Raw genomic sequence first — 25,747 nt, forward strand, 5'->3', positions numbered from 1 at the left:
CACTCAAACTCATGTCCATCGAGTCGGTGATGCCATCCAGCCATCTCATCCTCTGTCGTCCCCTTCTCCTCCCACCTCCAATCCCTCCCAGCATCAGAGTCTTTTCCAGTGAGTCAACTCTTCGCATGAGGTGGCCAAAGTATTGGAGTTTCAGCTTCAGCATCAGTCCTTCCAATGAACACCCAGGACTGATCTCCTTTAGAATGGGCTGGTTGGATCTCCTTGCAGTCCAAGGGACTCTCAAGAGTCTTCTCCAGCACCACAGTTCAAAAGCATCAATTCTTCGGCTATCAGCTTTCTTCACAGTCCAACTCTCACATCCATACATGACCATGGGAAAAACCATAGCTTTGACTAGACGGACCTTGTTGGCAAAGTCATGTCTCTACTTTTTTAATATGCTATCTAAGTTGGTCATAACTTTCCTTCCAAGGAGTAAACGTCTTTTAATTTCATGGCTGCAATCAGCATCCGCAGTGATTTTGGAGCCCAAAAAATAAAGTCTGACACTGTTTTCACTGTTTCCCCATCTATTTCCCATGAAGTGATGGGACCAGATGCCATGATCTTCGTTTTCTGAATGTTGAGCTTCAAGCCAACCTTTTCACTCTCCTCTTTCAATTTCATCAAGAGGCTTTTTAGTTCCCCTTCACTTTCTGCCATAAGGGTGGAGTCATCTGCATATCTGAGGTTATTGATATTTCTCCTGGCAATCTTGATTCCAGCTTGTGCTTCTTCCAGCTCAGCGTTCCTCATGATTACTCTGCATATAAATTAAATAAGCAGGGTGACAATATACAACCTTGACATACTCCTTTTCCTATTTGGAACCAGTCTGTTGTTCCATGTCCAGTTCTAACTGTTGCTTCCTGACCTGCATACAGGTTTCTCAAGAGGCAGGTCAGGTGGTCTGGGATTCCCATCTCTTTCAGAATTTTCCACAGTTTGTTGTGAATCACACAGTCAAAGGCTTTGGCATAGTCCATAAAGCAGAAATAGATGTTTTTCTGGAACTCTTTGCTTTTTCCATGATCCAGTGGATGTTGGCAATTTGATCTCTGGTGCCTCTGCCTTTTCTAAAATCAACTTGAACATCTGGAAGTTCATGGTTCACGTATTGCTGAAACGTGGCTTGGAGAATTTTGAGCATGTCTTTACTAGCGTGTGAGATGAGTGCAATAGTGCAATAGTTTGAGCATTCTTTGGCATTGCCTTTCTTTGTGATTGGAATGAAAACTGACCTTTTCCAGTCCTGTGGCCACTGATGAGTTTTCCAAATTTGTTGGCATATTGAGTACAGCACTTTCACAGCATCATCTTTCAGGATTTGAAATAGCTCTACTGGAATTCCATCACCTCCTCTAGCTTTGTTCGTACAGATGCTTTCACATCCCACGATGTCTGGCTCTAGGTGATTGATCACACTATCGTGATTATCTTGGTCGTGAAGATCTTTTTTGTACCGTTCTTCTGTGTATTCTTGCCACCTCTTCTTAATATCTTCTGCTTCTGTTAGGTCCATACCATTTCTGTCCTTTATCGAGCCCATCTTTTCATGAAATGTTCCCTTGGTATCTCTAATTTTCTTGAAAAGATCTCTTGTCTTTCCTGTTCTGTTTTTTACCTCTATTTCTTTGCATTGATCACTGAGGAAGGCTTTCTTATCTCTTCTTGCTATTCTTTGGAACTCTGCATTCAGATGCTTATATCTTTCCTTTTCTCCTTTGCCTTTCACTTCTCTTCTTTTCACAGCTATTTGTAAGGCCTCCTCAGACAGCCATTTTGCTTTTTTGCGTTTCTTTTCCATGGAGATGGTCTTGGTCCCTGTCTCCTGTACAATGTCACGAACCTCCGTCCATAGTTCATCAGGCAGTCTATTTATCAGATCTAGTCCCTTAAATCTATTTCTCACTTCTACTGTGTAATCATAAGGGATTTGATTTAGATCATATCTGAATGATCTAGTGGTTTTCCCTACTTTCTTCAATTTAAGTCTGAATTTGGCAATAAGGAGTTCATGGTCTGAGCTACAGTCAGCTCCCAGTCTTGTTTTTGCTGACTGTATAGAGCTTCTCCATCTTTGGCTGCAAAGAATATAATCAGTCTGATTTCGGTGTTGACCATCAGTAAATTCTCTTTGCCCTAAATGCTCAGCTGTTCATTTTATACTCCTCAAGCCCTTGGTGGAATAACATCTTTCTTTGCCCTTGAATGCTATGCTACTGCTTTGTTATTTTTTGCCTGTTAGCCTTTCAATATCTTTTAAACCAACTCCCAGTTTCAGTTTAGTTCAGTTCAGTTGCTCAGTTGTGTCTGACTCTTTGCAATGCCTTGGACTACAGCAAGGCAGTCTTCCCTGTCCATCACCAACTCCCAGAGCTTGCTCAAACTTAATGTTTATTGAGCCAGTGATGCCATCCAACCATCTCATCCTCTGTTGTCCGCTTCTCCTCCTGCCTTCATTCTTTCCCAGCCTCAGAGTTTTTTCAGTGAGTCAGTTTTTCATATCAGGTGGCCAAAGTATTGGAGCTTCAGCTTCAGCATTAGTCCTTCCAAAGAATATTCAGGACTGATTTCCTTTAGCATTGAGAGGTTTGATATCCTTGCTGTCCAAGTGACTCTCAAGAGTCTCCTCCAACACCACAGTTCCAAAGCATCAATTCTTCAGTGCTCAGCTTTCTTTATAGTCCAACTTTCACATCCACACATGACTGTTGGAAAAACCGTAGCTTTGAATAGATAGACCTTTGTCAGCAAAGTATGTCTCTACTTCTTAATATGCTGTCTAGGTTTGTCACAGCTCTTCTTCCAAAGAGCAAGCATTCTAATTTCATGACTGCAGTCACCATCTGCAGTGATTTTGTAGCCCAAGAAAATAAAGTGTCTCACTATTTCTATTGTTTCCCCATCTATTTGCCATGAAGTGATGGGACTGGAAGCCATGATCTTAGTTTTTTGAATGTTGAGTTTAAGCCAGCTTTTTCACTCTCCTCTTTCACTTTCATCAAGAGGCTGTTTAGTTCCCCTTTACTTTCTGCCATAAGACGGTGTCATCTGCATATCTGAGGTTATTGATACTCCTCCCTGCAATCTTGATTCCAGCTTGTGCTTTATCCAGCCTGGCATTTCATATGGTATACTCTGCATATAAGTTAAATAAGCAGGGTGACAATATATAGCTTTGATGTGCTCCTTTCCCAATTTGGAACCAGTCCTTTGTTCCATGTCCAGTTCTGTTACTTCTTGACCTGCATACAGATTTCTCAGGAGGAAGGTAAGGTGGTCTGGTATTCCCATCTGAGAGGGTAACAGGCAGGAAGGCCAGGGGTCTCCAAGCGGGGGAAATAGCCTGCAAGTGTCAGACATTTTTATCTCTCTTAATCGGTAGGAGGAAACTAGCGATTTTTTTTCCTTCTCTATACAAATTTAAAAGGAAGTTTCTCTTAAAATACTGTGTTGCCATAATGACACCTGGTTTCACCTGAAGTTAACTATTCTCAAATCTTGAGTTAACCAATGTATTTTTTCTTATGGAAATGTTGGTCTTAAGCTATGTTAATGTACTGCGCATTTACCCCAGACTATCTTCAAGTCAGTTCAGCCAAATGGCTCAGAACCTACTTGACAAACCTCTATGTTATACTCAGATATTGTTCCCTTAATCTATGTAAAACGAAATTATTTGTACGGCAATCTGCCCTTCTATAAGATTTAAGTTAATCATTTTATGGCCTGGAATGAATCGTCCGTGTCAACATTATCCCAAAATGCATCTTATGGGTGAGGGGCCTGGTGCCATTCTGAGCCTTAAGACATTCCTTTCTTTCATTAACAGACTGCTAGTGAATTCTGAGATCAAAAGGGCCAGTGGACATGGCGACCACACTTTGCATCAGTGCCCTCTTGAAATGCTGACTTGTCAGTTCCTAAAGAAGTACTTTTTCTTCTGGATTTGAAAAGAGCAAAGGAGAGCATCAAGCTGAGTTACCCTAAAAGTTCTTGTGTTTGGGATACTTTTATTGAAGGATTGAAAGGTAATAATCAGATTGCCTTACTAAAGATAAAAATTTGTGTAGAGGTCAATAGCATGTTGACATTTTAAAGTTTAAAGAAGAATATTTAAGTAGAAAATCATCTCTGATCCGGTCAACCATCCATTTAGTTTTCTACTCAATTTAAATTTGTTTTCTGTTGAGATTGTTCCCTTTTTTAAGAAATGTATCTACAACTTAATTTAATTTTTAATAGTTCTTGCAGCTATTATAAGAAATTGGTTTTATTTTTCTCTCAGTCATTGAGAAAATGATATAGCAGTGTTGGAGAAGTTGGATTTAAGCAAAATTTCATAAATGCTGATATGTGAAAACCAGAAAATCCCTAACGTAACTTACTGGTAGATCGTATGTCTTGTTTATTAAATACTTACATGTGTTAGTTATTAATGCTATACCCTTTTCTGGCATCGTTTCTGTTAGGGTCCAGAGTCACCCTTCCCTCAACGGAACAGAGGACACTCACGATAATGCAAGACACAGAGCGAGGTTTATTTCCAGCTAGCTGGGGTCCAAGTGTCTGCCCAACGCAGCGGGTTTCAACAAGGACCCCGAGCACTCAGAGCCAAGGGGTTATATAGCATTTTCAAATCATGATATTTCTAAATTACCTAACTCACAGGAATTTTTCACACACACACACACACACACACACACACACACACACAGCTGTGCATATCTCTATCCTGGTGTCTTAACGAGATAAACTTATCAGACCTGTTTACCTAATTTTCAGTGTCGCAGCCGCCCACATTCTTGGTACTTAAGATTAACTTGTCTTCCAGGTTTTATCTAGTTCTTCTTCCCTCAAGGCACATACTCAGTAAAAATGGTTTTTCCGGCCTCTAAGATGGCCGTTCTTATGCTAACCCATTCTTACAGTTTCATTTTCCTCCTTCCGACACTTGGAGTGGATGGTGGCATTCTCTTTAGTAGGTGAGGAAAGTAAGGCACAGAGAGATCATAATAACTGAGTAGGCTCAAGTGCTATGATACTTCATAGTAATGCAGATAGAATAGTTGATTTCTTGCTAATATATCCACCCAGGACAGACGTTCCAAAAGATGGATTAGGGATACCAGTTCTAGAAAAAAAATTAAGGAATTTGGCATTAATGGTACAAAAATCCCATGGATGGAGGAGCCTGGTAGGCTGCAGTCCGTGGGGTCACTATCTGTCGGACACGACTGAACTACTTCACTTTCACTTTTCACTTTCACACATTGGAGAAGGAAATGGCAACCCACTCCAGTGTTCTTGCCTGGAGAATTCCAGGGACGGGGGAGCCTGGTGGGCTTTCGTCTATGGGGTCACACAGAGTCGGACACGACTGAAGTGACTTAGCAGCAGCAGCAGCAGTGACTATATAACATCCAGCTGAAGACTAGCAGGGGGGTACTCTTTCTGCCCCCTTCTGATGTCTATGACTATGTCAGAAGCTTTCTCTATCTCCTTTATACTTTAATAAAACTTTATTACACAAAAGCTCTGAACGATCAAGCCTCGTCTCTGGCCCCGGATTGAATTCTTCTCCTCCGGAGGCCAAGATCCCGGTGTCTTTGTGTCATTCCGCAACAACCTTTCACATCTCTCTAATAATATCCCACAGTTTGTTGTGATCCACACAGTCAATGACTCTAGCATACTCAATGAAGAAGAAGTAGATAGTTTTCTGGAATTCCCTTGGTTTTTCTATGACTATTTAATCTCTGGTTCCTCTGCTGTTTCTAAGTCCAGCTTGTCCATCTGGAAATTCTTGGTTCACGTACTGTTGAAGTTTAGCTTGAAGGATTTTGAGCATTACCTTCCTAGTGTATGAAGTGAGCACAGTTGTGCAGTGGTTTGGACAATCTTTAACATTGCCCTTCTTTGCAGTTGGAATGAAAACTGACCTTTTCCAGTCCTGTGAAGAATGGAAAACTCTGAAAATGGATAATGTATCACATCATTGGTATACACCTTATGCTGCAAGGATTTTGTGATTGATACAATAGATTTCAACATATCAAAATCACACATTGAGTGGTAAATTGAGAAAAAAACCTCTGATGTTATGTTAAGATCCTGCAACTTGGAAGTAAGAAGCAAGAGTATGTGGAATTTTCTGCTGAGATGAAAAGGGACCCAGACCCTTCCCAGGACATTCACTCTTCTCCTTTTCTTGTTCTTTTAATATTAAGAAGTCCCCAGAAATGAGGACAACATGGACCAAGTGGCTAATGATGAGCTGTGGGCATTGAGCTCTAAGTTCATACCATTGTAAATAATTGCCCAGTGCCTCCAAGCTCATTATTTTGCCTGTTCTAATATTGTGAATGCACACCTATGTCTCCATCCTTTGTGGGAACCTGCATTAGAATGTCCAGGCTGAGTCTATCTTCCTGACCATCCTAAGGAGGGACCCTGAGACTTCATCACATACCAGGCAGGAGAGAGGTAGTGAGTCTGTGCTCCTTGGTCATGCTCCAGCAGAGATACAGCCAATCCAGTAAGTGCTAGGGAGACAGGGATGGTGAAGGGGTGTTGGGAGCAATCTACATGGGTTTGGAATAGTGTGTTTTGAAGTTCCTATTCTTAGTTTTGGTTGAGATGTGAGAACTCTTATTCAGAGTTCTGGTTTCACCTTACTGGCCTGGCTCTGGCTGGCATCCCTCCCACTAGAGAAGCAAATGTGCCTCTGTAAACTTTTCCTTTGTTCAGTTGTGGTTCAGTCACTCAGTCATGTCCAACTCTTTCCAACCCTATGGACTGCAGTACACCAGGCTTCCCTGTCCTTCACCATCTCCTGGAGTTTGCTCAAACTCATAATCCATTGAGTCGATGCCATCTAAGCATCTCATCCTCTGTCCCCCTTCCTTCTAACACTTCAGTTCATTATGGGATCAGTGATGAGGATGAGAATGCGCATGATGAGGATGACATGAACCATACCATCTTGTCCTGTTATTGAAGGCCTCCTAAGTGTTGGGCTCTGAAGTATACATTTTGTATTTCCTGCTTGATTACATGTGCATAATTTCTCCCCAATTATATGTACATAACATAACTATTATTTTAATAAGAGGAGATAAGTGAAACATTTTATGTGACATGTGCTAGTTCTTGGGGCTTCCCTGGTGGCTCAAGTGGTGAAGGATCTGCCTGCCAATGCAGGAGACTCAAGTTCTATCCCTGGGTCATAAAGATCCCCTGCAGAAGGAAATGGCAACCCACCCCAGTGTTCTTGCCTGGGAAGTCCCATGGACAGAGGAGCCTGGCGGGCTACAGTCCTTGGTGTCACAAAGAGTCAGACACAACTTAGGGACTAAACAACAGCAACCAGATCATGAATTAAAGAATGATAAAATCATGTTTGGAGTCAGTTATTTTGGACAGACTGATTCCAGATGCAAGGTATGTGGGCAATGCCTCTGCCACCCCAAACCATCATGTCACTTCCCTGTCAGTCCTGGCAGAGACTCCCTGATCCCTGCTCACTGTTATGGGAACACTTGGAGTTTGTTGGTTGGAATGAATATTGGTACAGCCATTACAGAAAACAGAATGGAGGTTCCTTAAAAAAATTAAAAGCTGCAACTAATTGAAATAGAGCTACCATAGGATCTAGCAACCCACTTTGGGGTAGGTGCCAAAGAACTGAAATCAGAACCTCTAAGAGATATTTGCATTCCCTTGTCATTATCATATTATTTTAAATAGTGAAAATGTTTTTATTGACTGTTGAATAGGTAAAAAATGTTGTGTGTTTACATAAATAATGGAATATTACTCAGCCATAAAAACAAGGAAATCCTGCCATTTGTGACAACATGGAATGATCTGGAGAATATTATGCCTATTTTAAAAATATTAATTTATTTTAATTGGAGGATGATTACAGTGTTGGGATGGTTTTTGCCATACACCACCATGAATCAAAATTTCAAGAGAATTTCTTAAATTTTATTACCATTTAATCATTAACATTGTTCGGTACAGTAATACCACATTTGTAGTCATCAATGCATTGTGATCCTGCATTTAATTAAAGTATACTGATCAAAATTTGAATTCCACTAAAGTCAAAGATATGAAGAATATACTAAAAACTTTTAAAAGACCACTCTGATGTTGGATTAATGACTTATTTCATGAAGAAGGGAAAACAGAAAACAACGAATGATAAAATTCTGTGTTCTCATTATGAATATTCATTTTTAATTAAGAATCAAGAGAACCTAGTTCTTCATTTCATAGATTTGTCAATATTGAAAATGAGGAAAATATCTAGAATTGTTTTTGATTGAATTAAGATTTGTATAAGTATGTATGTCTTAATTTCTTTAAATCAAATTTTATATTTTATTAAAGGGGAAGGGAACTTCTCCTTCTACATTATGTCTAAAGAAGTTGGCTATATTTAGCTTAGATCATGGATGTTTCAACTCTAATGTTCTTGTTCCCTTTCACTTTTCTATGAAGTTTTATAAAGTAAGAGTTTATAGGCAGATGTGAATAACATAGAAACCAAGGATAAAACATTTCTAAGCAGGTAGAATTTGTCAAACTGAGAAATATTGCTGAAGATTGAATTGCTTGAATCCAAAATATGGGCACAGTGCTCAATGCCCATTTACTGATTTCCTTTGTTTCCAGCCCTCTTTTCTTTCTCCAGAGTGTCCAAGCTACATAGAACTGGAAATCTAACAAGTATCTCAGAATTCTTCTTCCTGGGCCTCTCAGATAATCCAGAACTGCAGCCTTTGCTCTGTGTCCTGTTTCTGTCCATGTACCTGGTCACTGTGCTGCGGAATCTACTCATCATCCTGGCCGTCACCTCTGACCCCCACCTCCACACCCCCAGGTACTTCTTCCTCACCAACCTCTCTTTGGCTGACATCAGTTTCATCTCCACCACTGTTCCCAAGATGATTGTGGACACCCAAACTCACAACAGAGTCATCTCCTATGAAGGCTGCCTGACACAGATGTCTATTTTTATCCTTTTTGGGTGTATGGATAGTATGCTTCTGTCTGTGATGGCTTATGACAGGTTTGTGGCCATCTGTCACCCACTGCACTATACAATCATCATGAACCCACGGACCTGCTGGATCTTCATTTTGGTGTCTTTTTTTTGTTAGCCTTTTGGACTCCCAGATGCATAATGTGACTGTGTTACAACTTACCTGCTTCAAGGACGTAGAAATTTCTAGTTTCTTCTGTGACCCTTCTCAGCTGCTCAACCTTGGCTGTTCTGATACTTTCATGAATAATATAGTCAGCTGTATTATCGTTGCTGTCTCTGGTTTTCTCCCTACCTCAGGAATCTTTTTCTCTTACTATAAAATTCTTGTCTACATTCTGAGAGTTCCCTCATCAAGTGGGATGTATAAAGCCTTTGCCACCAGTGGTTCTCACCTGGCGGTGGTTTGCTTGTTTTATGGAACAGCCCTGGGGGTGTATCTCAGCTCAGCCATCTCCCTTTCTCCAAGGAAGGTTGTAGCAGCCTCAGTGGTTTACACTGTGGTCACCCCCATGCTAAACCCCTTCATCTATTGTCTGAGGAACAAAGACATCAAAAAGGCCATGTGGAGGTTCCTCAGCTGAACAATCTCAGCCTAGGACCTCGCCACGCATTTGAGTATAGGCTAGAAAATGTAGCAAAACAAAACCTGGAGATTTAAAATTCTACCATTCTTATGTCATAAGTTTTGCAACTCTTATAACCTTCATGTCTTTCTTTGCTTTCCACCTGAATATTGTTTCTGTTTCTTGTTTAACATGACAGTGGGAGATCGAGGATCCTTTGTGTGCCATAATCACTTCTTACCTGAATTTCTTTATATATATGGAGATTCTATAATTTATCTTTGGTGGCACAAGCATCCTCAAAGAATGAATACTTCCCTTTCAATATATTGAAAATGTATGAGTTTTGCACAGCTGTTATCTCATTTCCATAGTAAATTCTGTATCTATGTTTTCAATCTGTACACGTAGTTATGGGTGAGGAGGTATGTCACTGCTTCTCAACCTAGGCTTTAATCGAAAATATCTGGGAAGATTAAAAATACTGACCTTGTGTTTCACCACCAGACACTCTAACTGTACTTGGTTGTGGCCTAAATATGAGTATTTTTTAAAGCACTCAGTTTGTTCTAGTGTGTGGCCAAGATTGAGAACTACTGATATAAGTCAGAATTTTCCTTCAAAAGTGACCTTTATATTTTGGGTCCTAATTGCTCATGGACAAATCCTGAAGATCCAGAAGAGATCAGAGGTCAAAAGGTGGAAGGAATGAAGACTCTGCTGTAGTAACAAGCAATTCATTTCCCCCATTATTTTCAATAATCTTCACACTGTGTATCTACATCATATGCATGGACTTTGCTCTGGGGTGGGATGCTCAGAATCACTGTTCTATGTTGCATCTTGTGTTGATCTTACATACTTTCAACATGATCTGTAAACATCTCTTTGCCCTAAATGCTCAGGTGATCCCTTTAAACCCCTCAAGCCCTTGGTGGAGTAGCTTCTTCCTTCACTTATGATGGCTATGTTACTTCTTTTTCTTTCTTTTTTCTTTTAACCTTTCAGCCCTTCAATAATTATTTAACCAACTCTCTGAGTTAAAGCTTTTCACTAAAATGATTAACTACATTATTCCTGACTGCCACTCAGCCATAAAAAATAATGAAATAATGACATTTGTAGTAACCTGAATGGACCTAGAGATTGTCATACTGCATGAGGCATGTCAGAGAAAAATAAATATCATATGATATCACTTATATGTGGGATCTATAAAAGGGTACAAATGAACTTATCTACAAAACATAAATAGTGTTACAGGTGTAGAAAACAAATTTATGATTATCAGTGAGTAAGATTCACGGGGTCACAGAGAGTCGGACACGACTGAGCGACTGAACTGAACTGAACTGAACTGAAGGGGAAGTAAGGGATAAATTAGAAGACTGGAATTGACATATAAACATAACTATATCCAGATAGATAGCTGTTAATAACCTACTGTATAGCAAAAGGAACTCTACTCAATACACTGTGATGAACTATATAGAAAACATTCTGAAAAAGAATGGATATATGTTTAACTAATTCACTGTAGTGTGTGCCTGAAACTAACACAACATTGTAAATCAACTCTACTCCAATAAAAAAAGTTTTTGAAAAAACACTAATTGGTTTTTCTTTACTTGACTGACTCTTGACTGATACTATAGCACTGGGTGTAAAGGTTTGCTGTTATGTATCTTCCTGCAATTGGAAGATGCAAAATGTGCCCAGGAAAGACAGATGGAAGTCAAGGGTATGTCTTAGCTTTGGGTATGCAGCTGGAGAATAGGTGGTATCATATTCCAGTTGCTGTGTGACTCCAATGATGCCTGACGTACATTGAGTCACCCAAGTCTTCACAATAAGTTTACCTTCTTTCAAGGGAGGACTTTCCCTTTTACTAGAAACAGCCTGGTTAGAGCTTCACTTGATTACCATGCCTTCCTGTTCTCTGTCTCAATAATTACTTCTTAGGTCTCCTATTGAGTTCTGCAAGACAAGTCAGTTCAGTTCAGTCACTCAATCGTGTCTGACTCTTTGTGACCCCATGGACTGCAGCACGCCAGGCCTCCCTGTCCATCACCAACTCCCAGAGCTTGCTCAAACTCATGTCATTTGAGTTGGTGATGCCATCCAATCATCTCATCCTCTGTCATCCCCATTCCTGCTGGCTTCAGTCTTTCCCAGCCTCAGGATCTTTTCCAATGAGTCAGTTCTTCGCATCAGGTGGCCAAAGTATTGGAACTTCAGCTTTAGCATCAGTCCTTCCAATGAATATTCAGGACTGATTTCCTTTAGGGTGGACTGGTTTGATCTCCTAGCATTCCAAAGGACTCTCAAGAGTCATCTCCAACACCATAATTCGAAAGCATCAATTCTTCAGTCCTCAGCTTTCTTTATGGTTCAACTCTCACATCTGTACATGACTATTGGAAAAAGCATAACTTTGACTCTACGGACCTTTGTTGGCAAAATAATGTCTCTGTTTTTTAATATGAGGTCTAGGTTTGTCACAGCTTTTCTTCCAAAGAACAAGTGTCTTTTAATTTCATGACTTCAGTCACCATCTGCAGTGATTTTGGAGCCCAGGAAAATAAAGTCTGTCACTGTTTCCATTGTTTCCCCATCTATTTGCCATGAAGTGATGAGACCAGATGCCGTGATCTTAATTTTCTGAACGTTGACCTTTAAAGCCAGTTTTTTCACTCTCCTCTTTCATTTTAATCAAGAGGCTCTTTAGTTTCTCTTTGATTTCTGCCAAAAGATTGGTGTCATCTGCATATCTGAGGTTATTGATATTTCTCCTGGCAATCTTGATTTCCGCTTGTGATTCATCCAGCCTGGCATTTCGCATAATATACTCTGCATATAAGTGAAATAAGCAGGGTGACAATATACAACCTTGACGTCCTCCTTTCCCACTTGATTACCATGCCTCTGTCAAGATATTTACATCTTAGGGCTCCTATTGCATTCTGCAAGATCAGTATCCATCACAAATTAAGATGTCACATATTGTTTTTGTGGTAGTAATCTTGGCTGACTGAAAGTTGTGCAGAACTATTTTAGTTACTTTCCATTTTACCACTTAAGAAAATTACCAACCAACTCTACTGATGAGAGATTTTGATATTAAAAGAAAGAATATACTTGAAAAAAGATACATTCTTACTAGTTTAGGGAAAGAGATATCACCCCAAAAAAGTTACTAAAATCAGTAAAATACTATATCTGCCTATCTATTTAAACTAACCTAAGTGACAGTCAAAGAATCTTGAAAGAGCCAAAGCAATGCTACTTTGTGTGTGTGTGTGAGTGTGTGTATGTGGTTCTGTGGTTTAATTTTCTGTTTATGTTCTTTTAAACTTCTATCACTTGGTTTCTTATTAGATCATGTTAAATTCTCATAGCAAATGAATATAAGGCATTTTAAATCCATAAGTATTACAAGAGAAAGTATACACTTGAATAGTAAACCTAGGTGTTCTACAATATTCATGGAATGATTTTCTGCAATGTTCACAATTGGTAATATGTCAGAAAATACATTCTGCTTGTATGAGTTTAACATATATTCCACAGAGAAGAGAAATCTTGTATTCCATGTCTTTCACTGTCTGACTTATTTCACTTAGCATAATGACCTAACAGAAACAGAAGAGATTAAGAAGAGGTGGCAAGGATACATAGAAGAATTGTATAAAAAAAGATCTTAATGACCTGGATAACCACGATGGTGTGGTCACTCACCTAGAGCCAGACATCCTGGAGTGTGAAGTCAAGTGGGCCTGAGGAAGCATTATGACTAACAAAGTTAGAGGAACTGATGGAATTCCAGCTGAGCTATTTCAAATCCTAAAAGATGACACTGTTAAAATGCTACACTCTATGTGCCAACAAATTTGGAAAACTCAGCAATGGCCACAGGACTGGAAAATGTCAGTTTTCATTCCAATTGCAAAGAAGGGCAATGCCAAAGGATGTTCAAACCACTGCACAATTGTACTCATTTCACTTGCTAGTAAGGTAATACTCAAAATCCTTCAAGCTAGGCTTCAACAGTACATGAACTGAGAACTTCCAGATGGACAAGCTGGATTTAGAAAATGCAGAGGAACCAGAGATCAAGTAGTCAATACCCATTGGATTATAGAAAAAGCAAAGGAATTCCAGAAAACTATCTACTTCTGCTTCATTGACTACACTAAAGTCTTTGACTCAGTGGATCACAACAAACTGTTAAAAATTCTTAAAGTGAGGAGAATGCCAGACCACCTTACCCATCTCTTGAGAAACCTGAATGCAGGACAAGAAGCAATAGTTAGAACTGGACATGGAACAATGGACAGTTTCAAAATTGGGAAAGGAGTATATCAAGGTTGTATATTGTCATCCTGCTTATTTAACTTATATGCACTGTGAACGTCATGTGAAATGCCATGCTGGTTGACTCACAAGCTGGAAACAAGATTGCCTGGGGAAATATTAGCAACCTCAGATATGACACCACCCTAAATGCAGAAAGCAAAGAGCCTCCTGATGAAGGTGAAAGAAGAGGAAAGTGAAAAAGTTGGCTTAAAAGAAAACGTGAAAAAACTAAGATCATGGCATCTGGTCCCATCACTTCATGGCAAATAAATGGGGAAATAATGGGAACAGTGACAGATTTTATTTTCTTGGGCTCTAAAAATCACTCCCTACAGTGACTGCAGTCATGAGATTAAAATACGCTTGTTTCTTGAAAGGAAAGCTATGACAAACTGAGATAGCATATTGAAAAGCAGAGACATCACTTTGCCAACAAACGTCCATATAGTCAAAGCTATGGTTTTTCTAGTAGTCATATATGGATGTGAAAGTTGGACTGTAAAGAAGGCTGAGCACTGAAAAATTGATGCTTTTGAACTGTGGTATTGGAGAAGACTCTTGAGAGTCCCTTGGACAGCAAGGATATCAAATCAGTCAATCTTAAAGGAAATCAACACTGAATATTCATTGGAAGGACTTATGCTGGAGTCAAAGCATCAATACTTTGGCCACTTGCTGTGAAGAGCTGACTCATTAGAAAGTACCTTGATGCTGGGAAAGATTGAAGGCAGCAGAAGGGGATGACAGAGGATAAGATGGTTGGATGGCATCATCAACTCAATGGACATGAGTTTGAGCAAGCTCCAGGAGATGGTAAAGCACAGGGAAGTCTGGTGTGCTGCAATTCACGGGGTCGCAAAGAGTTGAACACTACTGGGCGGCTGAACAACATCACCACCTGGGAAGACCCTAATCAAATCTACTGAGTTGTTATTTGATCATCATGATGAGGGCATTGAGAACTGGGAAAAGAACATGACATATGTCACATTTTATGGTACAAACATAACTACCTTGGTTTCCTTGTCTCATGTCGTATAAATTCATCTTTGTGTTTGACCCTAGAATCTTATTCCTAGATCTCAGTATGAAAGCATTTCAGTTTAGTGATACATTTTTGCCATGAACTAAATATTTAAATGCTACAGTACCCAGGGACTTCCTCTCATATCCACCTGTGCATATCTGCTATGCAATTTCCCTTAAAAATATCCTCTGTCACTTATTTATACACCACTGCATAACATTCTTTCCTCCATATCCAATCTGATATGGTTTAAGTTAAAGTTTTCTTCATGTCACTTAAGGACAAACCAACCCCTGCATTCCTCAGGAGAGCACTCTTTGTCAGGAAGACTGAATGGACAGGATTGAGAAGGTTACATCCCAACACTCTCCACATGCATTCCACTTTATCCAATAGCAAAAATGGGCAAGCCAAATCCATAGTTTATTAAAGTCCTCAAGGGCTGAGACCACAAAGAAACCAAGAGAAAATATATCCAGGTTTGAGTGGATTCCATTTGAATCACCAGAAATCAGAAACATGTGGAACATAACATGTGGAAATTTGTTACATCTCTTCATGGAACAGCTGCAGGTTGTCTGGACGTTGATGGAGGGGCTCTCCTAGTGTATCAGAAACCAGGGGTCTACTTGAGACTGCATGACCTGAAGTTGTAGAAGTACCCAGGGGAGAGGAAGGTCTACCCATTTCTATTTTGTTTCCAGGGAATTTTTGTTGAGATCATGTTGATGCAGTGAATCTGGGAATATACTGAAAAGCAGATGGGCAAGATTTGATCTTGGAAGGGTTTGGTGCACAAAGTCCTTATAGAGGATGAGGCCTGTGTGGTGGGCAGGATCTGAGATGCTCTCACTTATCCTACCTCTTGGTTTTCATTCCATTGTATGTTTCCTCCCATCAACTGTGAACTAAAGTAAAGAGATGAAAGCATGTTATCTTTACAGACAATTAACTCTGAAAATGGAAAGTGCATCACATCATTGGCTAGACCTCTTGCTACATAGATTTCATAATTGATACAATGGATTTCGACATATCAAAACCACACATTGAATGGGTAAAATTGAGAAAAAAAAAGTCTGACATTATGTTAAGATCCCGCAAGTTGGAGGTAAGAAGCAAGAGTACATGGAGTTTCCTTCTGAGATGAAGGACCCAGACCCTTCCCAGGACATTCACTTTTCTCCTTTTCCTGTTTTGTTAATATTAACAAGCCTCCAGAGAGTGGGACAACATGGACCAACTGGCTAATGATGAGCTTTGGGCATTGAGTCCTAAGGTCATACCTTTGTCAATAATTGGTCAGTGTCTCTAGCTCGTTATGTTGCCAGTTCTAATATTGTGAGTCCACACCCATTTCTCCATCCTTTGTAGGAACCTGCATTAGAAGGTCCAACCTGAGTGTATCTTCCTTCTCATCCTGCGGAGGGACCCTGAGACTTCATCACACACCAGGCAGGAGAGGGGCAGTGAGTCTGTGCTCCTTGGTCATGTTCCAGCAGGGATGCAACCAAGCCCAGTAAGTCCTGAGGGAGACAGTGATTGATGAATGAAAGGAGTTTGTGGAGCATGATTTTATGCACAGCATGGCAAACGTGACAGTTGGGATAGACAGATGGGAGGTCACCAGTATACAAATTTCAGATTAAAGCCCTATGACACTTATGTTCTTGTGTGTGAGAACTCTGATTCAGAGTTCTGCTTTCACCATCACTGGTATGGCTCTGCCTGGTATGATTCCCACTAGAGCAGTTGATAGGTCTCTGTAAACTTTCCTGCTTACCTTCCCTGGTAGCTCAGAGGTTAAAGTATCTGCCCGCAATGTGGGAAACCCAAGTTCGACCCCTGGGTCAGGAAGATCCCCTGGAGAATGAAATGGCAATCCAGGACTCTTGCCTGGAAAATCCCTTGGACAAAGAAGCCTGGTAGGCTACAGTCCATGGGGTTGAAAAGAGTTGGACATGACCGAGTGACTTCACTTTCACTTTCAAACTTCCCCATGAGCACATCAAATAATTCTGCAAGTGCTGATGAAGATGGTGAGGAGGATGACATTGACCATAATATCAGGTACTGTTACTTAAGACTTCGTAAGTGTCGGGCTCTGAGGTATATGTTTTATGTTTCATTTTTTATTGCATCTGCACCAAATTATGGTCTTCCCAGGTGGTGCTAGAGGTAAAGAACCTGCCTGCTAATGCAGGAGACATGAGAGACTTGTTCAATCACTGGCTAAGAAAGATCTCCTGAAGGAGGTCATGGCAACCCACTCCAGTATGTTAGCCTGGAGAATTTCATGGACAGAGGATCCTGGCCGGCTACAATCCATGGGGTCACAAAGAGTCGGATTCAACTGAAGTGACTTAGCACACAGGCATGCACAAAATTATAACTGCCTACATTATTATTGGAGAAGGAAATGGCAACCCACTCCAGTGTTCTTGAGAATCCCAGGGATGGGGGGGCCTGGTGGGCTGCTGTCTATGGGGTCGCACAGAGTCGGACACGACTGAAGCAACTGAGCAGCAGAGCAGCAACATTATTATTAATAAAAGAAGCACAACATTTTATGTCATATGTATCAGGTCATGAGTTAGAAAGTGTTAAAACCAAGTTGAAGCCAGTCATTCTGGAGAGAATGACTCAAGACACAGGAAACCTGAGCAATCTTCCTCTTGCCACCTAGTCAGTTAGTCACTTCCCTGTGAGTCTAGGCAGAAACTCCCTGCTCACTGTGCCCTTCCCCTTGGAGTTTTCTGGAGGACACACTGGAGGTTACTAGGTAGCACTTGCTGCATCAACTATAGGAAGGATGTCTGAAATCACAGATAAAAGTCATAGAAATATTTGGCACCTGATACTTCAGGGTGGGCTTCCCTGGTGGCTCAGACAGTAAAGAATCACCCTGCAGTGAGGGAGACCTGAATTTGATTCCTGGGCAGGGGAGATCCCCTGGTAGAGGACATGGTAATCCACTCCAATATCCTTGCCTGGAGAATCCACATGACAGAGGAGCCTGGTGGACTACAGTCTATGGGGTTGCAAAGAGGCAGAGATGACTGAGTGACTAAGCACAACACAGCACGTCAGCATAGATCTCTGTTGACTCTGTTCCTGGGTTTCAGTTCACCTGTTCACTTTCTCCTCTGTACTTAAAATCAGTTTCCCCAGTCACGAAAGGAGACACAGAATCAGAGTCTTGTGGTCCGTTCCCATTCAGAAAAATGAAAACAGTTCAAAATAATGTATCCCAGAGGTATGTGTTGTTAAACCTCTGTACTTCTGCCAAACATTTTCAGGAAGTCTGAAAAGAGAAGTTTAGAGTATGGGACTTGGAGAAGAAAAACTTAATTTTGAATCCTCTATGCTGCACTCATTCTCAGTGTGTTATGGGAAATTTTTAGAATCTGTGAGATTTAGCGGTATCAACTGAGCTGATTGCTCACAGACAGAAATCCACTGAAGTTGGACTAAAATAATAATAGTGCTTTGTGTAATAATTGTATGATGGGCATATAAGAAGGGCAAAATACGTTTTTGATTTTTTTTTTTACTAATAATGGCTATGCTAATTTTCATGTTATCAAATTTAAATATCTGTTGATCTGATACCCTGATCTCTGACATGACTTTTTATTTTTGTCTACACAAGTACATTCTTCATAGATGAAGAGAAATGACTGAGACTCATTAATTTCTGATTCCCCAGAGACTCTATCTTGTTGACACAGAGGCAGCAACAAGAATAAAATAAATCCAGTTAAATTTTGTTTAAACCCTTCCATTTTTCATAGAAACAAAGTGTGCACACAAGTTCATGACACTGGTTGCTATTAGGGAGGTGTATGCAGAGAAATGGATTTGAGCTGAGACATCAAGAGAAGTTAAATTTTATTGTTAATGTTTCAAATCTGTATGAAATATGAACTCTGAAGCAAATATTAGAAAATGTTTCTGTTTTTAAAATAGTGTGAATTCATGATTGTATAAATAGATGATGGTCATTGAGCTTTTTCTAAGTGTTAGACTATATTCTAAAGCAGTGTTTATCAAGCCCAGCTTCAAAGAAGGGAGACCAAGAAACTCACATGTAGAGATCCTGAAATTGAGTTGAGGCTGAGGGTGGGGTAAGTATTTTTAAAATAAGCACATGTAAATAATCGATCAACTGGAACTGAAAACCACTTGTTTAAGCAATATTAATGATTTTTTAAGAACTGTCTTGCAATAGTCCTATTTGGTAGGTTCAATTACTACCATAATTTCATAGATAAGGAAACTGCCCAGATGTGCTTGTGTTATTCTATTTTAATCTTTTTTTCACAAATTAAGTCATAGTTTGAACACAAAAATAAAGAACTAATATTGCCTAAAAAAGCATAATTAGAAAAATTACAGCCCCTCTATCAAGACTGATTGACAGGAAAAATATGTTACCTTGACATAAGAAGGCTGAGTCCTGACCTGGGAGTGGGACCTTCCCTAGTGTTAACCTCCTCGACAGTAAATAAGTGGGTTTGTGATCAGGAGGGCAAGACCACTGGATAAAAGGCACTCAACATCAGGTATTCTTGCCTGGAGAATCCCATGGACAGAGGAGCCTGCTAGGTTCCCAGTCCATGGGATCGCAAGAGTTGGACACGACTTAAAAACTAGACCACCAACATCAGGTAACATTAGGACATGCAAGACCAAATGTAAATCAAATATCACCTCACATCTGTTAGGATGGCTATTATATACAAAAAGACAACAAATATTGGGTATGATCTGGAGTTTAAGGGAACACTTGTACTTGGTTGGTGGGAATGAATACTTGTACAGCTATTACAGAAAATAGATCTCAATAGATGCAGAGAAAGTCTTTGACAAAATACAATATCCATTTATGATAAAAACCCTCCAGAAGGCAGGAATAGAAGGAACATTCCTCAACATAATAAAAGCTATATATGACAAACCCACAGCAAATATTATCCTCAATGGTGAAAAATTGAAAGCGTTTCCCCTAAAGTCAGGAACAAGACAAGGGTGCCCACTCTCACCACTGCTATTCAACATAGTTTTGGAAATTTTGGCCACAGCAATCAGAACAGAAAAAGACATAAAAGGAATCCAAATTGGAAAAGAAGAAGTAAAACTCTCACTGTTTGCAGATGACATGATCCTCTACACAGGAAACCCTAAAGACTCTACCAGAAAATTACTAGAGCTAATCAATGAATATAGTACAGTTGCAGGATATAAAATCAACACACAGAAATCCCTCCCATTCCTATGCACTAATAATGAGAAAGAAGAAAGAGAAATTAAGGAAACAATTCCATTCACCACTGCAACGAAATGAATAAACTACTTAGGAATATATCTACCTAAAGAAACCAAAGACCTATATATAGAAAACTATAAAACATTGGTGAAAGAAATCAGAGAGGACACTAATAGATGGAGAAATATACCGTGTTCATGGATTGGAAGAATAAATATTGTGAAAATGAATATATTGCCCAAAGTAATTTATTAAGTTCAATGCAATGCCTATCAAGATACCAACGGTGTTTTTCACAGGGCTAGAACAAATAATTTCACAATTTGTATGGAAATACAAAAAACCTCGAATAGCCAAAGCTATCTTGAGAAAGAAGAATGGAACTGGGGGAATCAACCTGCCTGACTTCAGGCTCTACTACAAAGTCACAGTCTTCAAGACAGTATGGTACTAGCATAAAGACAGAAATATAGATCAATGGAACAAAATAGAAAGCCCAGAGATAAATCCATGCACCTATGGACACCTTATCTTTGACAAGGGAGGAAAGAATATTCAATGGAGAAAAGACAATCTCTTTAACAAGTGGTGCTGGAAAAACTGGTCAACCACTTGTAAAAGAATGAAACTAGAACACTCCCTAACACCATACACAAAAAGAAACTCAAAATGGATTAAAGATGTAAATGTAAGACCAGAAACTATACAACTCCTAGAGGAGAACATAGGCAAAACACTCTCTGACATTAATCACAGCAGGATCCTCCATGACCCACCTTCCAGAATATTGGAAATAACAGCAAAAATAAACAAATGGGACCTAATTAAAATTAAAAGCTCTGCACAGCAAAGGAAACTTTAAGCAAGGTGAAAAGCCAGCCTTCAGAATGGGAGAAAATAATAGCAAATGGAGCAACTGACAAAGAATTCATCTCCACAATATACAAGCAGCTCCTGCAGCTCAATTCCAGAAAAATAAACAACCCAATCAAAAAATGGGCCAAAGAATTAAACAGACATTTCTCCAGAGAAGACATACAGATGGCTAACAAACACATGAAAAGATGCTCAACATCACTCATAATCAGAGAAATGCAAATCAAAATCACAATGAGGTACCATTTCACGCCAGTCAGAATGGCTGCTATCCAAAAGTCTACAAGCAATAAAGGCTGGAGAGGGTGTGGAGAAAAGGGAACCCTCTTACACCTCCCACCAAGAGGTGGGAATGCAAACTAGTACAACCACTATGGAGAACAGTGTAGAGATTCCTTAAAGAACTGGAAATAGAACTGCCATATGACCCAGCATTCGCACTCCTGGGCATACACACTGAAGAAACCAGAATTGAAAGAGACACATGTACTTGAATGTTCATTGCAGCACTGTTTATAATAGCCAAAACCTGGAAGCAACCTAGATGTCCATCTGCAGATGAATGGATAGGAAAGCTGTGGTACATTTACACAATGGAGTATTACTCAGCCATAAAAAAGAATACATTTGAATCATTTCTAATGAGGTGGATGAAACTGGAGCCTATTATACAGAGTGAAGTAAGCCAGAAAGAAAAACACCAATACAGTCTACTAATGCATATATATGGAATTAATACAGATGGTAACGATAACCCTGTATACGAGACAGCACAAGAGACACAGACTTATAGAACAGTCTTTTGGACTCTGTGGGAGAGGGTGAGGGTGGGATGATTTGGGAGAATGGTATTGAAACATGTATATTATCATATGTGAAATGAATCTCCAGTCCAGGTTCGATGCATGATACAGGATGCTCGGGGCTGGTGTACTGGTATAACCCAGAGGGATGATATGGGGAGGGTGGTGGGAGTGGCGTTCAAGATGGGGAACACATGTACACCGGGGTGGATTCATGTCAATGCAAAACCAATACAACATGGAAGCTAAGTAATTAGCCTCCAATTAAAATTTAAAAAAAAATAGAATAGAACGGAGGTTGCCTTAGAAATTAAAAACTTCAACAAATTTAAGTAGAACTAACTTAGGATCCAACAACCCCACTTCAGGATAGATGTCAAAGGAATGAAATCAGAACCTTAAAGAGATTCCTATGTCATGGCAACATTATTTTAAATAGTGAAAATATGGGTACGTATCTGTTGACAGATGAATAAATAAAGCACGCTTTGTATATGTAAACGATTAGACGTTACTCAGCCATAAAAAAAAGGAAATCCTGCCATTTGTGACAACAGGGATGTACCTGGAATATAATATGCTTATTAAAAAACATATACCAGATGTAGAGAGTAAGATCTCATTTATGTGTGGAAGCTAAGAAAATCAAAATCTTAGGACTGTGGATTATAACTATAGTTGTGAGAACTAGTAGTGGAGTAACTGGGGAGATGTTAGTAAAAGGATGCAAACTTTCAGTTATGAAATTAGTAAGTTCTGGGGATCTAAATACAGCCTGTTGATTATAGTTAATAATACTATATTATATTATTGAAATTTGCTAAGAAAGATCTGCTTAACTATTACTACACACACACACACACACACACACACACATGAATAGAAATTCTGTGAGGTGACAGACATGCTAATTAGCTTGATTGTGGTACTTGTTCACAATGTTGATGTATATTAAATCGTCATTTTGGACATCTTTTAAAAAGCTTCAATGTACAACCTAAATATATGCAATTTTGTCAATCAAACTTCAAAAAACTGAAAAAAAGAAAAGCAGTGAAGTAGTATTATCCCACCAGTACAGAATAGAGTCCAAAAATGTAAGTGGTCTCACATATCAGACATTTTACTGAGACAGAATTGAAACAAATAACCCCGTATAAAAGGAAAGATTTCAAGAGACTTTCTTAAATTTAATTGTCATTTAATCATTGGCAATCCCCTGTAAACTAACACCATCTTGTAGTCACCAATGTATTATGATTATGTGCACTTAATTAAACCATATTAATTGAAATTTGAAGTCCATTAAAAGGGCTTCCCTGGTGGCTCAGCTGGTAAAGAATCCTCTTCAATGCAGGAGACCTGGGTTTGATCCCTGGGTTGGGAAGATCCCCTGGAGAAGGGAAAGGCTACTCACTTCAGTATTCTAGCCTGGAGAATTCCATGGACTGTAGAGTCCATCAAAGGTATGAAGTATATACTAAATGACCTTCAAAAGAAAACCTTGACATTTGAATAATCACTTATTTCATGAAGGAGGGAAGACAGAAAAATAAAGAATGATGAAACACTGCATATCATATAAAATATGTTCTGATTATGAACATTCATTTTTAATTTAAAATCCAGATGAGATAGTCCTGTATTCCATAGAGATCTGCAGATATTCTAAATGAAGGAAATATCTAGAATTGTATTTGAATAAAACAAGATTTTTATATATGGCTTCATTTCTTTAAATTGGAATTTAATTTTTCTTAAAGGAGGAAGAGAATTTCTCATTCAGTCTAATAGAGAGAGTAGCATGGAAACATATACACTAACATATGTAAAAAAGAAGGCTGTATTTTACTGAGATCCTGGAGGTATTACCTCTAATGTCCTTCCTCCCTTTCACTTTTCAGTGAAGTTTTTATAAAGTATGGGTGTATTGACAGAGGTGAATAACACATAAACCAAAAAAGAAACAGTTCTAAACAGAATTTGTCACTGAGAAACATTGCTGAAGGTACTGGGGTATATGGTCTTAGAAATGAATTGCTTGAATCCAAAATATGGACACAGTACTCAGTGCCCATTTACTTATTTTTTATTTTTCAAACCCTCTTTTCTTCTTCCAAAGGTGTCCAAGCAGCCCAGAGCTGGAAATCTAACAAGAGTCTCAGAATTCTTCCTCCTGGGCCTCTCAGATGATCCAGAACTGCAACCTTTGCTCTGTGTCCTGTTTCTGTCCACGTACCTGGTCACTGTGCTTGGGAACCTGCTCATCATTCTGTCCGTTACATCTGACCCCCACCTCCACACACCCATGTACTTCTTCCTCTCCAACCTGTCCTTGGCAGACATTGGTTTCATCTCCAGCACTGTCCCTAATATGATTGTGAACATCCAAACTCACAGCAGAGTCATTTCCTATGTGGGCTGCCTGACACAGATGTCTACTTTTACCCTTTTTGGTTGTTTGGATGATATGCTTCTGCTTGTGATGGCCTATGACAGGTTTGTGGCCATCTGTCAGCCACTGCGCTACACCGTCATCATGAACCCATGCCTGTGCTGCTCCTTAGTTGTGGTGTCCTCTTTTGTTGGCCTTTTGGAGTCCCAGGTGCACAACTGGATTGTGTTACAAGTCGTCTGCTTCAAGGATGTGGAAATTTCTAATTTCTTCTGTGACCCTTCTCTACTCCTCAATCTTGCCTGTTCTGACACTGTCACCAGTAACATAGTCATGTATTTTGCTGGTACCATATTTGGATTTCTCCCTATCTCAGGTATCTTTTTCTCTTACTATAAAATTTTTTCCTCCATTCTGAGAGTCCCCTCATTAAGTGGGAAGTATAAAGCCTTCTCCACCTGTGGCTCTCACATGACAGTTGTTTGCTTATTTTATGGAACAGGGCTTGGTGTGTACCTCAGCTCAGCCATCTCACAGTATCCCAGGAGGGATGCATTGGCCTCGGTGGTATACACTGTGGTCACCCCCATGCTGAACCCCTTCATCTACAGTCTCAGAAATAGAGACATCAAAAGGGCCATGTTCAGGTTCCTCGGCAAAACAATCTAATCTCAGTACTTGTGTCATTCACTTAGAATGTAGGTTAGAAAATGCAACAAAACTATGCATGTGGACCTCAAATTCTACCTCTGTCATAACCTCACTTTTGTAGTTCTTCTGGTCTTCAACACTTCTCCTTGCTTAACACCTGAGTGTTGCTGAGTTTGATGTCTTTAATGAGACTGTGGGAGTATTCTGGAATCCTTTGTATAGCTTAATAAATTCAGGATTGAATATTATTTTACTGTGGTGATGCATTATTTTATTGTTAGTGGCCCAAGCATCCTGGTAAGATGAACAACATTTTTTTACATATTTACAATTTACTTCTTTCCCATAGTTCTTGTATATTTTCTATGTGTGTGCCCAGTTGCTCAGTTGTGTCTGACTCTTTATGACCTCATGGATAGTAGCCTGCCAGGCCCCACTGTCCGTGGAATTTTCCAGGTAAGAATACTAAAGTGGGTTGCCATTTCCTCCTCCAGGGTATTTTCCCAACCCAGGGATCGAACCTGTGTCTCTTATGTCGTCTATATTTGCACATGAATTCTTTACCACTAGCACCACCTAGAAGCCCAGAAGCAATAGACAGGGAGCCCAGTGGATTACTGTCTAAAGGGTTTCAAAGAGTTGGACACGACTGAGCCACTAAGCCCTTCCACTTCCATGAAAGAACAGAGGAGTTCTCATTGTTCTACATCCTCACCATTGCATTGATATTTTCCATATTTGCTTCT

At 39.6% G+C, this 25,747-nt stretch overlaps 1 protein-coding gene and 1 pseudogene across 1 annotated transcript; both read left to right on the plus strand.

Moving 5' to 3' along the window:
- The first annotated feature begins 6,513 nt into the window (after window positions 1-6,513).
- Window positions 6,514-9,657, plus strand: LOC129558832 (olfactory receptor 7E178-like; annotated as a pseudogene).
- A 6,371-nt stretch (window positions 9,658-16,028) lies between these two features.
- On the plus strand, window positions 16,029-25,019 carry LOC129558644 (olfactory receptor 7E178-like). The gene is made up of 2 exons (XM_055429976.2): window positions 16,029-16,118; window positions 24,078-25,019. Exons 1-2 carry the CDS (start codon window positions 16,029-16,031, stop codon window positions 25,017-25,019), a joined length of 1,032 nt encoding a protein of 343 aa, XP_055285951.2.
- The last annotated feature ends 728 nt before the right edge of the window (window positions 25,020-25,747 follow it).

Source organism: Moschus berezovskii, chromosome 8 (assembly GCF_049115385.1).
Source record: "Moschus berezovskii isolate FMDL1 chromosome 8, NW_MosBer_1.0, whole genome shotgun sequence".
Lineage (NCBI taxonomy): Eukaryota > Metazoa > Chordata > Mammalia > Artiodactyla > Moschidae > Moschus > Moschus berezovskii.